Below are 17,893 nucleotides of genomic sequence, written 5' to 3'. Positions count from 1 at the left end.
TGAGAATTTAATCTTCCAGGGGGATCAAGAATTATTTTGGGGAAAGAGTCTCTTCAAAACAAGTTGCAGGCCTATTTGCACCTATGGAAGCTTTAATACTGTCCTCATGGCAAGTATTAGTATTCATCAGTATAACCATCTGTGCTCTGGAAAGTTGCTAACCCACTAACGTAATCAGTTACAAATGTGCTTTGTCATTCCCCAACACGTGCTATTGCAACCACCTTTTCCATGCTGTCTAACCTGGTTAGTAATTCTTATGTTTTTCCTTGGATATAAAGCAAAGGCTTTGAAAAATCTCAAATCAGTAGTCACATCTTTTGTAATTTTGCCACAGGAGAACCAGGTGCCTTGGAAACACACATCCGTCAGCTGGACAAGGCCTTAGACACTAGTCGTTTCCAAATACAGCAAACAGAAAATATCATTCGCAGCAAAACACCCACAGGACCGGAACTAGATTCCAGTTACAAAGGATATGTGAGTACAAGGTGTATTGCCACCTAGTGACTGCATTTAAAATAACATTAAGTTTTTGTGGATACAGACTAACACAGCTACCCCTCTGATACTTAAAATAACAGTTCTTGTGACAGGGCACTATATTTAGAGTACAAGTGCTAATAAATTAACATAGAATAGCCATTTTAAAAATGGCTCTTGCAATAGAACAGATGGTTCGGTATAAAGCTATTACTGCCTCTCAGCCCCATTCACACACACACAATCTCTACCCTCAATCACATACAGTTATTGTTACTTTAAGATTATGTAATTATTTGTGAGTTTATAATACCATGAGATTGTGGGAACATAACCCCAGTAGGTTCATTTTCCAATTAAATTTGTGTCGATATCCCAGAGTAATTTCACACGCACCCATTTATCCCTCTGAGATCATTCTTGTTTTTTAAAAAAACTTCCTTAACTCTTAAGATCAGAATTTTATAGACTAATGCCTGATATTTGTTTTAATGACACATTATAAACATGTTGTATATGGGAATCAGTGATAAAAAATTTTATGAGAAAACTTTGTAGAATAAACCTCAACAAACAGCATTGTAAGCAGCTAGGATTAATTTGGTCCTCCCTTTGTGCAGCAGGATGGGCTTGATGACTTCTCGAGGTCCCTTTCAGTCCTACATTTCTATGATTCTATGACATTCCTGTCAGAAAGATTGTGTGTGTGGATACACCATAATTTTTCCACTCTTGTGTAACTTTCTTTCACTCCCCAAGTCTCGCAGTATCCTCTTTTTTCCAGCTACTAGGGCAGATGTCCCCAAACTGTGGCGTGCGTCTCCCCTCCCAGGGACACGCGGAGGAACCTTCAAAAGGGCGTGGCAGGGCCCGGGCCAGCCCCCACGGGGTGCAGGGAGGGAGCGTCATCCAGTGCTCCCCGCCCCCAGCTCTGCTCTGGTCCCACCCGCAGCCACATCCCTGCAGCCAGTCCTGCACCTGGCCCTGGCCCTGGCCCCAGCCTCAGTGCAGCTTTGCTCCCGGCCCCGCCCCCAGCCTCAGCTGCTGGCCACGGCTCCATTCACGGACCAGGGTCAAGGTGGGGGGCAGGGCTGGGAGCAGAGCCACACCTGGGCAAGGGCCCAGCTGCTAGCCCCCACCTCAGCCCAGGTCCTGCCCCAGCCTCAGCCCCGGGCTGTGGCTCCAGCCCCACCTCCGGCTGCAGCCTCAGCCTTGGCCCCCTTACCCCTGTTCGCGATCGTTTCTCTCCACCCACCACCTGAGCCATGGCCCCGCTCCCAGCTACGGCTTGGCGGGGCACACAGGGGTAAAGGGGGGGCATGACACTCAAAAGTTTGGACACCACCGTCCTAGTGTCTTAGTGTTTATAGAAAAAATGTCACCTGAAGACGTCCATTCTTTGACTCTGGCAATATCCTGATACAGTGGCACTGAATTATTTCTGTTAGTGGCGTTTGGGCCTCTACTCTACGTTTAATCCCTTAAATCTCACATGTACAGTTCTTTTTTGTGTGTGGATCAATGCAAAAATGATAAAAATAATATCGAGACACACAGCATCTCATTGAGATTGTATTGGCCAGGGTATCTAATGGCTTTTGAGACAGAAAGATACCCTCACAATTGGCAGATCATTAAAACAATAGACTGCTTCCCATTCTGTCATGTCAAGACCCATTTTCAGAATGTTTTTGAAAATTGCTTTGTAATTAGCCTTTTACCTCTAGAGTTATTCTACCATGGCATAGATTAATGAGAACTATTTATTTTTAAACAGATGAAGCTACTGGGTGAGTGCAGTGGCAGCATAGACTCAGTAAAAAGGCTTGGTTACAAACTGAAAGAGGAAGAGGAGAAGCTCTCTGGATTTATAAACCTGAATAGTACTGAAACACAAACAGCTGGTACGTAGTGTTGAATCCTTCCATGGGAAACACATATGAAATGAGCAGCAATATGTATAGTATTGTCAGAGTAAGCACTTGGGATTATGCAGGAAAGTAGGAATTTGCTTCATATTGACCATTTTAAGTAACTCGTCACATTATATCTATCCCTAAGCACTTGAGCAAATCTCTCTAGATGCTGTACATACAAGTTAGATATCTTCTGATAGGAAAAAAAGTGTTTAAAGTTGAGTTTACAAAATACCCTTTGTGCCTATTTTAATCACTGATCTAAATTACTTTTACATTTTTAGCAAAGTGAATATTGTAACCTGCTCCTCTCTAAACCACATGCACATGGGGTGAATGACTATGGAAAACAGTCTTTACTTATCTCCATGTAACATAGATGTTTGTCTTCTACACTGGCAGTAATTTAAACATATTTATGGAAGGACAAGCGTTTTTATTGAAAAGGTCCAAGGATGTGTGCAGATAGCAATAATTATATGTGCAGATGGCTAGTTAAATATATAAATGGCCATCTGCAAATACAAAATCCTTATTGCACACACAGTCATTCGTTATATGAATGAAACAGCTTTATCCATGGGACTAAGCTTCAGGAGAGAAATAAGGCACTCCTGAGTTCTAACCCTGGCTGTGGCATGGATTTGCTGTGTAGCCTTGGACAAGCCACTTAGTCTGTTGCCTCAGTGTCCCCAACTGTAAAGTGGGGATAATAATATAATTGCCTACATCGCAGGGCTGTTGTGAAGATTAACTAATGTCTGCAAAGAGTTTTGTAAACGTAAGTGCTGTAATATAGGTAGGTATAAGTGTGCGTGCAAATATAGACGGATAGTATATCCCTTGTATACCACGCAGTGGGCTAAATATTTAATTGCATAAAGTCATAGACGTGAGAGTTGAAAAAGACTTAGATCAGCTGGTCCATCTTTTGCTATGTAAAGCCACGTACCCAGTGTTGTCTTAACTTAATGTTCTGTGTGATAATGTTTTGTTTAGGCTGCTGTATACTGAGTGTTGTATTTAATGTAAACATGGATGTAATTGTGCATATTATGTATATGCCTTTGTTTTTATTGTATTATGTCTCTGTTTGGGCAGGTGTGATTGATCGCTGGGAGTTAATCCAGGCCCAAGCTCTAAGCAAGGAACTCAGAATGAAACAGAACCTTCAGCAGTGGCAGCAGTTCAACTCTGACCTGAACAACATTTGGGTTTGGTTAGTGGAGACTGAAGAGGAGCTAGAGAAACTCTGTCATCTTGATCTCAGCACCGACATACAAACCATTGAGCTCCGAATTAAAAAACTGAAAGTAAGGTTTTATCTCCGTTTTCTGGCAGTTGCTTCAGTAATGGCCTACCATGCATCCTGTGCATTGCACTCCATTCATGAGATACAGTTGATATTTGGTATTCACTTTCTGCATTCCCTGCACAGGAGAATGTGACTAATGATTGGGGTGAGGAACTGGAAAAATGGTTTGAGAAATCACTTATTTGCAGAAAAATAAACCACCACCATTTTCCTGAAATTCCAAATAAATGTTGGAAACCACTCTATATGCAAGCTACATTTTCAGAATAGCAGAAGCCAGCTGAATTAATGAAGCTGAGGAAAGGCCAAGTTAAGTAAAATAAAATCTGTCCTAGCCCAGCTCATGGCAAAACCCAGCCGTTTTTAAAAGAAATGGTATGCTTCTATTTTTCTGTTCATTACAATCTCTTCTTTCTCTGGGTCCTGACATTGTGCCTTCCTAGGGGTCCTAAGCTTGGTGCGCTCTGCTACCACTCTACCAACCCAGGTTCAGTTGCTGGATTGAGTGTCTCCTACCCTGGGCGAGAAGGATGTCAGAGCCAATGTGAAGGCAGCATGTTCAGCACTTGGAGTATTGGGGAGAGGGAGAGTGCTGCTTTCAGTGACCCCTCTAGTCAATTCAGGAGCAGCATTAATGTGTTTTAGATGGAATCCAGTCCAGCTGCCCTCACTGTGATATGGGGCATTATGAGGACATGGGGAAAAGGCTGTAAACTAGGGAGAAAAATGGAATCTTCCACAAGAATCCTCTTTTTCTCCTTTGGAAGAAAAAAAAAAAGAATAATATGGACTGTGGTCTCAAGATGATGAATATAAAAAAGCCAACATAATTTTCAACATAACTGAGAGGCAGAAGCTTTAGTGTTGTCAAGCATTTGTCAGGAGCTACACCACAATTTTTCCCTGTATCTCATATTTGCTCCAACATTTTCATAACTAGGCTGTATGTTTTTTGCCAGGCCTTCCTAGTCTTTCAGACATTTGAAACACAAGCCAGTTCTTCTGATCTTTAAAATTTAGCTATGACAACAGGGTTTTAAATCTTAAAAGTTTAACTGGCTTATACTAAGTTTTATTGCGAACATAAAATAGTAGACGTTAAAGAGTGAACATTTGCAGTATTACCACAATTGCCACAGATATTTCCTGTCCTAAGTAAAGAGGGAACCTGGTTAGCTAAAATACTCTTGCATTACCGTACAGCAAATAATTGCTCTTTAATGGCAACCACTACATTTGATTCTTCTAAAAGTCTGTAGCATGCTTACTGGGTGTTTTTAACTCCATTCTCCTGTCATCCAGGAGTTGCAGAAAGCTGTTGATAACCGCAAAGCGATCGTCCTGTCCATCAACCTGTGCAGCTCCGAATTCACTCAATCTGATAGCGAAGAAAGCAAGAAGCTGCAGGAGCGCCTATCTCAGATGAACATGCGCTGGGAACGTGTATGCAGTATGATTGAAGAATGGCGTTGCTCACTGCAGGATGCACTAATGCAATGTCAGGTCAGTATTGGTGTGTGGGATCTTGTTCCCTTCTTGGACATAATGAGGAATTCTAGAGATGATGGGATTCATTTTCTCTCTCACACACAGACACACACACAGACACACACACACACACACTTCACAGTTTCCTACTCTGAAAGATCAAACCTAATTCTGCCCACATATGCAAACTAAAATGCAGTTTGTGAAGCCTGGCTCTTGAAAGATCTCTGTGCGTTACCTGAAGCATGTGTTCTAAGTCCATGTTCCAGGTATTCTAAACTGAAGTATAGTTAAAAGATGATTCTCCACAGCTATATTCTGTATGCTAGCATTCACACCTATGCAAAGCAAATGCAAAGTGGGTGTAAACCACTACCAGAGCAGAACAGTATTCATGCAGTGGCAGGGGTATCAGGCCCATCAAGTATTTGCAATAATACTGTAATATAGTATACTAATATAGGCTTGTAATACTATAGTAATATAAGAATATAGCCAATCGAATCTGTTGTGGGAAATAGGATGTGGCAGAAAACCTCAGCATAATTCAGGGCTCTCTTAAGATCTCACATGTCTCTTGTAGGATTTCCATGAAATGAGCCATGGTTTGCTGCTTTGGTTGGAGAACATTGACAGAAGAAAAAATGAGATCTTGCCTATTAATTCAAACCAAGACTTGGACACTCTGCAGGATCATCACAGACTGCTAATGGTAGGATCATAAATGCCTGGAATGTTTAAAGCCTTCAAAAAAAATTGACAAGCAGAGAGAAGGTAGTTCTTGAGGTTAGTGATTGGTCTGTGAGGTATACAGTATACTTAACCCTGTGGTACTAAGAAGGTCAGGGATTCTCGTTAGCATGGGTAGAGGGGGTAGTGAAATTGGTGGTTAAAAACATTTGGTTTAATATAGAAAACATCTGTCTAATTACCTTATTGGCTGTTGGTTGTTTGTTTGTTTTTTAGTTTGGGCTTGTTATTTTGGAAAGGCTATTTTTAATTGCAACTTGTTGGGCTAGACAGGAAGTCTAACATAGTCTACTGCTCGTGATATGAGGTTTAAAAGAAATTGCAAGGCATTTATCACCTTTCTTCATTATAACCTGCTGGAATTTTAGGGCTAGTAGAGCTTTTTTCAGTGTGTCTATAGTGGTCGTCTTGGAAACTGAAGTCATTGCCATCTGTCTGTTTTATTGTTTTTGTGGAAGTTCTAGCATTCTCTTTCATATGTTTCATAATATTTAAGTAGAAAAATGTGATTCTTTGGCTTTGCAATAGCAAATCAGACGCGAGTTGCTAGAGTCTCAGCTGAAAGTGGTGTCACTCCAAGATATGTCCTGCCAACTGCTGGTCAATGCTGAAGGCAAGGACTGCCTGGAAGCTAAAGAGAAAGTCCATGTCATTGGAAACAGACTCAAGGTCCTACTGAAGGAGGTCACACATCACATCAAGGACCTAGAGAAAATCTTAGACATCTCAAGCAGTCAACTGGTAAATTGTCCTATTGTATTCTCTCCTTTACCACTCATTGAGGGCTAGTTTTGTAATCGCACTGACCTTTTTCAGATGATCAGCTGTAAAATACACTATTGGCCATTATTTTGTTGCTTAGGACTGTGATGCCTGACTAAGTGGTATGGAACTGTTATGAAATCTCCTTCGTAATTTGTACTGTCCAATAACTTTCCTGTCTCTGAGACAGCAATTCATAAATTCCAAGGCCAGACAGGACCACTGTGATCATCTAGTCTGACCTCCTGTGTTACATAGGCCAAAGAACATCCCCCCAAAAAATTGCTACAGCAGATCTTTTAGAAGAACATCCTATCTTGCTTTAAAATCGCCAGTGATAGAGAATCCTGCATGACCCTGGGTAAACTGTTCCAGTCATTAAATTACCCTCACTGTTAAAAATTGGCATCTTATTTCCAATCTGAATTTGTCTGCGTTCAACTTCAGCCTTGGCTGGCTACTTTGCTGCCATTGATTCAGTCAACTGGCAGAGTACATGGGGTAGCTACTGTAGCTGCAGTATCTGAACCTGTGGCATGTGAGTTATTTCCACAGAGTAAACAGCATCTACTTTCCTATTGACATACTAATGAAAAAGCTTGAAATAAATTCTCTAGTGTGCTAACAAAGACCCTGTTTGTTTGTGTTTTCTTAGCTTTGGAAGTGTATTCCATAGCAGCACAAGTTCTCTTGCAGATGAGAGTTGGGAATGTTATGCTTGTGTCTTCATTGTACCTGCCCCAGTCACATAGAAGACTTTAACACTCTCCATTGTTTTCAGTCCCTCCTCTTGTAGTCCCCAAAACCTGAATTAGCACAAAGTATGAAGAATGTGATCTGTTTTCAATCTGTCTAGTGTCTGTCTCTCTCTGTCTCTGTCTCTATCTGTATAAAGTGATGTCTGGGATTCCAGTGGGAATTTTCACTGAGTACACAACACCTCTTTACCTTTTAAAAACCAATAAAGAGCCGTCGTTTTCTTGGTACTGACTTTGCCTTACCTTGGGCAGTTAAATGTTCTTTCTGGCAGCATATTTGTTTGCCTGTCTTTCTCTTCAGATCCTAACATGTAATTTATAGTGATTTAATCCTACAGGTTTGCGTAAATTTAAACCTCCCTTTGTCATATTTCAAGGATCAGTAGTGCAAAGCACTCTGCTAAAACCAAGGATTTCATTCCCTTTTTCTGAGTGTGGTTTCCTTGGCAGATTACTTATGTTCTTCTAATCTCTTATGATTCTGAACTTTAGGATTTGTCTTCATGGTCCTCAGCTGATGAACTGGACACTTCAGGATCACTCAGTCCTGTATCTGGAAGAAGCACACCAAGCAGACAGAGAACGGTAATTTCATGCCAGATACCTTCTATCACCTCTTGGGCGGGAGCACCAGATATTTACAGTAGCTGGAGCCAGATGAGAGGTCTACACCGTCTCCCTGATAGGAAAGAAAAGGGCACAAACCAAGAATTCCCCTCAAACAAAGCTGCTTCCCCAACCCTGCTGCATCTCTCTCCCTGCATGAAATCAGAATTAGAAAATGCTCTGTATAAAATCTGGGCTCAAAGTGTGGCTGGAGTTTTGTGGTATGGCGCACACTCTCTCTTGTGTTCTGCTCAAGCGATGGCAGCATCCCAAGTTCTGGTCTTGTCCCAGCACAGTTGCAGCCAATCCCTCTGCTTTCTACCTGGCATCCTCTGCAGAGCTGCTTTGTCAAGAACCTCAATAAAACTTTCTTTTCATGATAGATTAAAACTGTAGCTGGAGCCAGAGACTTTGGATGAGAGGCTGCATAGAAAGCTTATAAGGCATTGGCAGAAACACTGGAACAGAACCTGATCAATGGCTGTGACAACAGCTCTGTTTCATGTTGTCACCACTAGAACACAATACAAGAAATGCAGCTCGCCATGCTGCACTCTGCTTCTCCACACTTTGATCCCTGTATGGAACTGGAATTTTTCGTCTTTCTTTACAGTTCTTTTGTTTGATTTATTTTAATTATTATTCAGTTTTCCTTAGTTCTTAACTATCAATTTTTCATTTGCACTTTTTATAAAACATCTGAGTTCTGTCCTGATGAACTTTGTGGTCTCTTGAAATTGATCTTGCTACATTCACTAGTTTTCTTTAGATCCTAGTTTGAGAATGTAAAGGAATACTGGCTTTTCAAAAGGGTTGAGAACAACATGAAACATCATTTTATTTCTGGAGTCATTAATTTCATATTTTTATTAGCCACTTTTTACAAAATTACTAATAAAAGTCATGATACCATAAACTAGAAGATGCCTGCACACTGCAGAAAGTGATAAAGTAATTTACTATAGCAAACTTTGGCTAAAGAATTGGTAGAAATGTAGTATGCCTCATATTAACCTTTTAATCTGTATTTGTTCATGTCTAATACAATACTGTGGTTTACATACATTATTTGCTTCATTTTTGTCCATAATGTACAGTGTAAGATGAAAGACTCCTGAGGGCCTCCCTTTTTGCATCTGTAATTTTGGAAACAAAAATTGATGTCTCTTAAATTCTAATGCCAAGCACATCACCAGTGCTATATCTATAATAATTGCCTACCATCCAGAGACTTTCAGCTAGTTAACCTTCTAAGCTGCATTAATTATGCTAGGAAATAATTGCAAGTGCAGTAATGCACCCACAGTTATTTGGCCCTCAAAATTATGGGTGGAAAGAGGGAAGCCAGACTTTTTAAAGGTGACATTTGGAATATAATTTTTAATGTTCTACAGAACATTAATTTAGCTGCAATTAAATATAAATACCCTTAAGTGCATCTCTTTCAATAAGATGAATTAATTTATATCTCATGTAACAAATTACTTGAGCTAAAAAAAATTTAACACTCTTTTATTTTTTTATCTTTTTGGTACCAAGCCTAGTATGATTTTAATTTTAATCATTAAAACATTCTGTCAAGTTCCTTTTGTCTGTTCAAAGCATTTTCATATTCCGCTCGAAGCAGAAGAAAAGCCAGTTTCCTTGGTTCATGGGTATTGGTCACTTCATTTGATTTTATGTTTCCTTTGCTGCACTTTTAATTTGATTTCACCAGTAGCTTGTCTTTATTTGCCTGGACTGAACATTCTTCTTTCTTTACCCCCTGTTCATTGCAAACAGCCACGGGGCAAATGTAGTGTCTCACAGCCTGGACCCTCTGTCAGCAGTCCACACAGCAGGTACCTTATTCTCCTGGTTTCCGCACTCTGTTCTAGAATTCCAAGAGGATGATGGAAATTGCCCATGATGTCCATTAAGTGTCTCTCCACACTTAATCTGTCAAAGGGACAGGAATTAACCATTTCAAGTGCAGAGTTCCTTTGTAAGCAGGATTCAATTATTACAGCCAAAATATCTGTAAATAGAAATATCGGGTAATTCTTGGAATATACAGCTTTTGCTTCCCATTAGCATCATTTAAATTTAAATTTATTTTATTTATTTGATCACATGGGTGTTTGTTTACATTCATAATATTGCTTGTTACATTAAGACCTGATCAGCAGATACACCATGAGGTTCATGGCAAAGACTTTTTATCATCCTCTTTATTTCTAGATATTAAGTTAAGGCAGGTATTAGACCAATACAATATTTTAGAATTTGTAAAACCCACAAATCTGAAGAAAACACACTAACATCCTCCCTCTTTTTTTTTTTTTTTTTTTTTTTTTTTAATTTTTGTTAATATTTTGTTCAGTTTGTGGGTTTTCAGTTCTCATCATTCAGAATGAAAAGTCCAGAATTTGAGAATTTTCATCCTAAAAATTGGTAGCATCATTTCTCTGTGCAATCATAGAACTTCTTTGCAGATATTACACACTGACATTAATGTGACACTTGAGAAGTGCTTGCATCCACTATCACTCTAGGAGCAGCGCTGCCCCATTTCTGGACGACCACTAGAGAGCAGACTTGCAGCTGCAGCTTTTTGCTTTCCACTTTGTCTCCAGCAATCTGTCATCTCTGTGGCTAACAGTGCTTCTGCATTCTCTGTTGTTGGTGTGATGTGTGTGTCCCTTCACTCTTTCACTGATCAGTTCACTTTGCCCTATAGAATAAACAAAAAAATGTTTTAAAAAACAAAAATATATATAAACAGTGTAAGGTACAGGCCCTGTCCCATTCAGCATCTAGTGAGTTGCAACAAAAATTTAAAATTATATTGGGGGGTGGGGGAGGAAGGAGGGGAAATATATATGGAACTGTAATCAAACTTACACTTTCTTTGTCATCTGTGTAGTAAAATTGAAATCCATTAAAATAGTTCTTGTTCAAATGCAAGAAATTTTAGGTTTGAAGCAGGGCCAAAATAGATTTATACAGTGATTGAGCAATGGTCAGGCATTCAAAAAAACTTGAATGCACTTTGTACTTGATGACCTTTATTCCATTAAAGACAAACCATGCTTTTGCTCAACAAAGCAACAGTGTGAAATATTGGGGGAGGAGGGAGGAGCAAAAACTGCTAGCATTTAGAACTAGTCAATATCCAAATTATTTCCAAGTAATATTTGCAATGTTTTAAATGTGTATAGAGATTCAGTTCATGACTTTAGCTGTACCAGTTCACAATCAAAATCCAAGTGATGTATGGTAGGTAGAACATTTAGTCTTCCAGTGCTTCCAAGAAAGTATATTGCTTGGTTGAAAAAACAGTAAAATAGCATACAGAATAAGTGATGTATACTTAAACAAGTGACCCCAGTTCTCTGTTCTTCTCTCAAATGGAGAATCAGGGAGAATTTTTCTACCTCCAGTCAGTATAGGGCTTGGCATTCTGTTTCTTATAGAAAGGGGGAAGGGGAGATTGGAAACTTAATCTATGACCATTAACAGCTAAGCATATGTCTTTTATGAACCTGTCTGAAGAACAACGTTTAAATCAGGCAGATAAGCATGCTTGCACTAGCAACACTGAACTAAAGGAATATGTTGTGTCTGCTCCTCTGCTCCCCTTTACATGCCCAGCCACACATGCACCCCTTTGAGAAGGCTTCTGTGTTGTGGGGTGAGCGACTGGCCCAGCGTGCTTCTTAGCAGCGCTTTGCAGCTTTGGGATCAGCCCACATTCTAACAGTGGCATCTGCGCGGCACCTCTCAGATCAGCTCTCTTCAGCACTGTATATTAACACATCTCATAGCTGTTCAACACAATATTCAATTTGTCATTCAGACAAGCGTGGAATACAAATGAGTTACTACTGAATGGGAAACTTAGTCAAATGCGCAAGCCAGACAGGTTGTGGTTGATGTGTAACGTGGTTTTAACTGATAAAGCAGTACAAGCTGTCACTGTGTTCTTTAATATTTTGACATGCCTCTGATCAGAGTACTTCGTGTTTGATCTTGCACTGGATCAGCAAACCCTAATAGACTATAGTGTAAGGGAGAACCAAAGAGAAATTAGACATTTTTATCCCATAGGATTTTGCAATGGAAAGTTACTTACTTTAAAAATTAGAGGGTCAGTGGGGTTTTATATTAAGCTTGATGACATTTTGCCTTTCCATTATCATAACAAATAGGTTAACATATTTACTGTATCCTGTTCATTTGTCACATAACCCCTGTCTGTTTAGCAAGATATCATCCCAGATCTCCACGATTACAGTATGGCATGAATCTGTTTTGCCAGGCAGTACAAGCTGTTGCATGCTAATTAGGAAAAGCAAATCCCAAAAGTGCATTTTCCCCTAGGCAGCTAACATAGCTTTCAGAAAATGCACACCTGGACCTATGCCTGCCTGCAGATTTTTTGAAGTGATTAAAATGTTAAAAAGACCAAAATAATTGTACAATTTGCATCAGTGTGTTTACATTGTCTCTCTTGGGTAGCTTTATTCAAGTTCTGGCACCACTGATTCAGTCCCCACTTCCTAACACCACCACCCCACCTCCACCCCGAATCAAATAGCAAATTTATAAACTCACCTTTAATTCTTGAACCAAACTAGGCCACAGGATTCTTACTGGCTTCGACTGCATAATAGCAGGCAGTGTAAGTGTACTGATTAGACCTGGAGATTTGGGCTCAGATCTCCATGGTTCTGTTCCCAGTTCTGCCACTCACTCTTGACTTTGAGCTTGTCAGTTAAACTGCCTGTTTAACCACCTGTAAAATGGATATATTAATCTTCTTTACAATATAAGCGAGCTAACTTTGGGGGAAGGAGGGAGGCAGAGTAGCCAATGTAGAACACGCAGTAGCAAAGAACAACTAATTTAGCTGCATGCTGAGCAGTAAGGTGAAGATACACTGGAGCTGAAATGAGAATTCCCCCTGTTCATCTGGTAACCCTGCATGATAGTTTAACTTCTGCCTACCAGCTAAGCTTTTCAGAAGAGACGAGTAGAGCTCCAGTTCTCCAGCCTTTGCAAACTCCATAGGTGAGGGATTGGACTGCTTTATGTAGCTTAAGGTCAAGTCATCAGAGCTCTTGCGCAGATGACTTGGTTTGACATTAGGAAACATGCAGTTGGTCAGATTTGCAGCTGTGCCTTCCACAATATCTAGTCACTAGAATCTATTTAAGGGAGTAAAGAACAATTGTGAAGTGGTCTGATTTCAGTCCAAACTGAGCAGCTGTCAGTGTGACAAATGGCAGAGCGGTCTGAAAGAGAAGGCAGGGAATCCATGGGCAAGAGAAACGAATTATGCTTGCCCCCAAAAGTAATATACTGTATAGCATTTGGGCCCAGTCCCCACCCTCTGAAATTGATAGGAAGTTTTCCATTTACTTCAATAGCGCAGCGGGTCTTTGGTTGCAGATGTTACCATTTAATCACCCCTTTTCACCCGCATTAAACACTTTGAGCTGCGTATCCAGTTTTCCATCACTATTAATGTGTCCATTATGGTATGAGTAAGTGTGATAAACAGCAGTTATGTCGCCAAAGGAATATAGCGCTTGAACTTTTTAAAACAGACCCTTTGAAGTAGTTTCCTACAGAGGCAAATGTTTCATTATTCACTTCTTGGATCATTTCCATACAGTATTAACCCGTTAATGTTTACAGCCCTGCTCTACTACTACTATATTTCAGAGCACTTTTCCAATAACGGCATTAATGCTTCAGAGAATTAACTAGGCCCATCATCAAGAGCCTCCATACACTTCCCACCACCACCTTTTACTTTGAATGTTTTTATGTTTTTCAAGAAATACAGAAACAAAATCGGTGGTGCATTTCTGCTGCCATAGTCTTGAGAAGAGAGGAAAATTACTAGTTGAACAAGCCCACTCCTTTGATCTGTCTCTTGGAAATTCCCTTAGAGACCCTTTTGGTAGCCCCAGAAAAACTTTCAGGTGACATTCAGGTCACTGGATAACTATTAAAAAAAAAAAAAAAAAAAAGACTCCGCTTTCCACATCATGATCATTAACCCCAATGACGAGTGGACACTCTACAAAATGTGGCATCTGTTGATGAGCTGTAAGCAATAGTATTTATGCAAAAAGCCACGTAAGTAGGTAGACTGTGCAGCGAAATGCTTGGAAGGTAATTAAGCACTCCATGTTCCTATTGTTCCTACCTCAGCCCATTAACTCTCTGTGTTGGCATTTTTAGACAGTGGAAGGCCTGGTCTAATTGAACTTTAATATGGAATGCTCTGATGCTGTTAAATGTGCCATGTCCTTTCATTGCGTTCTATATAATATATGATCTTACATGATGCAAGAATAAGCAGCTTTCCATTCTGGCTCCAGTGCTGTGGATTTAAGCAATGTGTAATCTTTTGTTTTGATCTTGACCTCTTGACCTAATCATCCCAGTAAGTTAATCATTTAGTGGACCCGAATATTCAGCTCTCCATTAGACAACTAAACATAACCAAAAGCTGCCTGGCTTCATTTGAAGTCTTCAGCATGGGAAGACATCTGTAGATAAGTGAGCTAGTAACAACAAATGATGTCCTCCAGTAAGATATTAATAATTGGAGAACTAGTTCCTTCGGTGATCCAGTAGGTACAAGGGAGGGTATAATTTCATGGCTATGTAACCAACATTGCCATCAAGACAAAGGTAATTCTGAAGATGGCTTCTCATCTTTGTGCTGTTTTACAAACGTCTTTCTACCTCCTTAACCTCAGTACACCATTGTGTTCTCGCTGAACTGTAATCAAATTACTGTGAGACTTCCATATCAGATAGACACTTAATAAAAAGAACTGAAGCAATGTTGAAGTAGGCTGCAATATTAGGAGATTGCTTGAGAACCATTAAATTCCCCTGCATTTTAGTACTTGCCAAAACACAGTACCTTTTGGTGCCACATAATTAATGTATCTAAATCATTCTCTTTGGGTTTTTTAACCTTCAGGCTTTATCAACCCATCTAACTTCTAAGAAGCCTTTCGGTAGGTCACCCATGTAGTAGTTTTCTGACAGGTTGGGTCAAAAGGACAAAATGGGAAGGTTTGTGCAGAGGTGCTGGAACAGTTTTTATAGTGGGGGTGCCGAGAACCATTAAACCAAACTGTAAACCCTGTATATGATGGAAACCGCTTCAAGTAAGGGGGTGCAGCAGTACCTCTAGTTCCAGCAACTGTGGGTTTCTATCAAAATGGAATTCAAACTGTATCCAGTGCTAGAAAGGAGAACTTCCATGTTACAGGGAAATCTAAAAGCTTCAGTCAGAATTTTCAAATGTGGGTACCTAAAATTAGGCATCTAAATTGATAGCCTGATTTTTGTTTTTCAGAGATGCTGAGCTCCCACATCTCCCATTGATTAAAAAATTGCTATGGATTTAGGTGCTTAACTTCAGACATACAGGTTAGACATACAGGTTAGAAAATGTTAACCTCAAGGCCTACCTCCCCATCAGATATTGAGAGTAGGCTGTGACTGCCGTGCTAGTAATAGGTTTTTCATAGAAAGACAGCAAGGAAATAAGTTACACAGAAAGGGTAAGACGTCCATTCAAGTTCAGGAACTTTAACTTCTGATTCAGTGCAAAATGAAGCTATGCTGTACTCTGTGGACACTGAGATCCCTTTAATCCAACACTGGCATATTATTGCTCTAGTTGCATGACTCATCATGATACTTCCTAAAAGGAAATGCAGTTGACACTTAAAGCAATGGGGTTTCCCTTCTAGACTGTGTGCAGATATTGACTGAGTCAGCAGCTGACATGATAGAATATATTTTGTCTTGTCTAGAGAGTACAATCCATTCATTTTTTCACATGGAAAATCTTTCATGCAATTAAGTAAGAATGATGGCACTTGAGCTGCCCATGTGCTATTCTTTTTGATTGATCAGATGGTTTTTTTCCAATCCCACCAGTGCTAAACAGTGACAGTGTCAGGGGAATGGCATCAGTATAAAACACCTCTGGCTTCTGTTAATGATAGGATTTGTACTGATTTTAAAATTAATGCTCCAGGAAGAGTTGTTGTATTCCAGAGAGCAGTGTCCATTTTGATAAGGCTTCTGTTTATCCTGCATTGATTTCTTTTCTCAGGTCCATAAGAGGTGGCTCAGATTCCTCCCATTCTGAGACACTGGCAGCTCAGCAGTACCCATCCTTCTTCCTGAGAGTCCTCAGAGCTGCTCTACCACTTCAGCTTCTTCTGCTGCTCTTGATTGGTCTTGCCTGCCTTGTACCAGTGACTGAGGAGGACTACAGCTGTACCCTATCGAATAATTTTGCCCGGTCCTTCCACCCCATGTTAAGATATACTAATGGCCCTCCTCCTTTATGAAGCAGTAGAAAGGCTATTAAAGTTGGAGAAGCATGTCAGGAAATGGGCCTGTTTCAAATGTCAATGCACTCAACATGGCAGCTTTATCTATCTATTGTAGCCAATGTTCCCATATCATTCTGCTGGCACTAAATTAATAATGTATCCGTACCAAAATGTGTAATGCATTACGTGAGTAATATCCTTTCAAAACTCACATCCCTGGCACTAAGAAGGCTATGAAATAAGTGAGGGAATTTTCTTTCTATCCAACATTCTGGATCTTCTGGCCACTTTATATCTGGGTCACTGCCCTGTGCTATGCATAGCCCAAGGACTTTATACTGTCGAGAGAACCTCTCCTATGTACGGCTCTGAATGAGCTATTAGCCGATCTTTGTTAAATATATTATCAGTATCTAACAGTATTCAAACGAACCAGTGCTAAGGACATTTGAAAGACTTTGTAACATACATTTTTAAAGAGCTTGTATGGCAATGTACTATTTTTCCTTGGTTTTTGTTTTGGGCATGGTGTTCTAACCTTTTCTTTGGATGCACAGGCTGTAAATCTGAAAGGCACTTTTTTAAGGTTTAAAAAAATGGATGTAATAAATAAGATCATGGAAGGTTTTATGAGAAAAAATATTGAATATCAAGTATAAAAAGGAACCTATTTATGTATGTACAGTTTGCTAAGCCAAGTTTTGTTTGTAATGATTTCTTTGCATTTATTATAGATACCATACAATATTTTGTCTACGTGCTTTTTAATGACAATTATAGAAACCTGTACGTTTAGAATGAGAAATGTATGGTAAAAACAATTATAAGATCATGTATATGCTGCAATTCTCAAAGAAAAAAGTAAAATAAAAAGAAATGCTGTAATAATGAATTGTAGCAGGAATCTGTGGGAATGGAAAGACGTTGCAAAATTGCTGCAGAACAGTATGAGATATGGGAAAGTATACAGTTATAGAATCAGTGATGAATATAAAAAGCTGTTTAATTATGAATTAACATTTGGAAACTCCAGATTTTTCTAATATGTTTCTTACAGTCCATTTTTTCCAAACTGTTCGATTTATGTGTATATATGCTGCCTCCCATACTCCAGTTATTATTATTACCAGTCAACATTGAAGAAGACTGTTTTTTGAGAGTTGAAAACATTTAAATCTTCTCCATAGCAGCTTGATATAGACTGACATTAAGACTGATATTTATGCTAGACCAATAGCTGAAGTATTGTCATGGAATATACCCAACACACAAGCATAAATAGCAGAAAAACAGAACAAAATGAAAACTCATAAATTTCCCAGAAACATTACAGCAAACTCACTCTCTGAGCAGCGGCAGGCACTTCACATAGCTTATGAGTCATAACTTAACCAAAACAAAATTCTTTTCAAGTTTGAGAAATCGCAGAGTGTTGCCCTAAAGTTATCTCTG

At 39.6% G+C, this 17,893-nt stretch overlaps 1 protein-coding gene across 1 annotated transcript in view; it reads left to right on the top strand.

Annotated features, from left to right (window-relative positions):
- Positions 1-16,456, top strand: part of LOC135875821 (nesprin-1-like) — a 43,517-nt gene extending 27,061 nt beyond the window's left edge. Inside the window, exons 10-18 of the mRNA XM_065400861.1 lie at positions 338-480; positions 2,261-2,387; positions 3,501-3,712; positions 5,017-5,217; positions 5,786-5,914; positions 6,481-6,693; positions 7,965-8,057; positions 9,861-9,919; positions 16,216-16,456. Of these exons, the coding sequence (XP_065256933.1) occupies positions 338-480; positions 2,261-2,387; positions 3,501-3,712; positions 5,017-5,217; positions 5,786-5,914; positions 6,481-6,693; positions 7,965-8,057; positions 9,861-9,919; positions 16,216-16,456 (1,418 nt within the window). The remainder of the gene's footprint in view (positions 1-337; positions 481-2,260; positions 2,388-3,500; positions 3,713-5,016; positions 5,218-5,785; positions 5,915-6,480; positions 6,694-7,964; positions 8,058-9,860; positions 9,920-16,215) is intronic.
- The last annotated feature ends 1,437 nt before the right edge of the window (positions 16,457-17,893 follow it).

This window comes from Emys orbicularis, chromosome 3 (genome assembly GCF_028017835.1).
Source record: "Emys orbicularis isolate rEmyOrb1 chromosome 3, rEmyOrb1.hap1, whole genome shotgun sequence".
In the NCBI taxonomy this organism is placed as follows: domain Eukaryota; kingdom Metazoa; phylum Chordata; order Testudines; family Emydidae; genus Emys; species Emys orbicularis.
The sequence above is the reverse complement of the archived record's forward strand: the minus strand, read 5'-3'. Positions and strand labels throughout refer to the sequence as shown.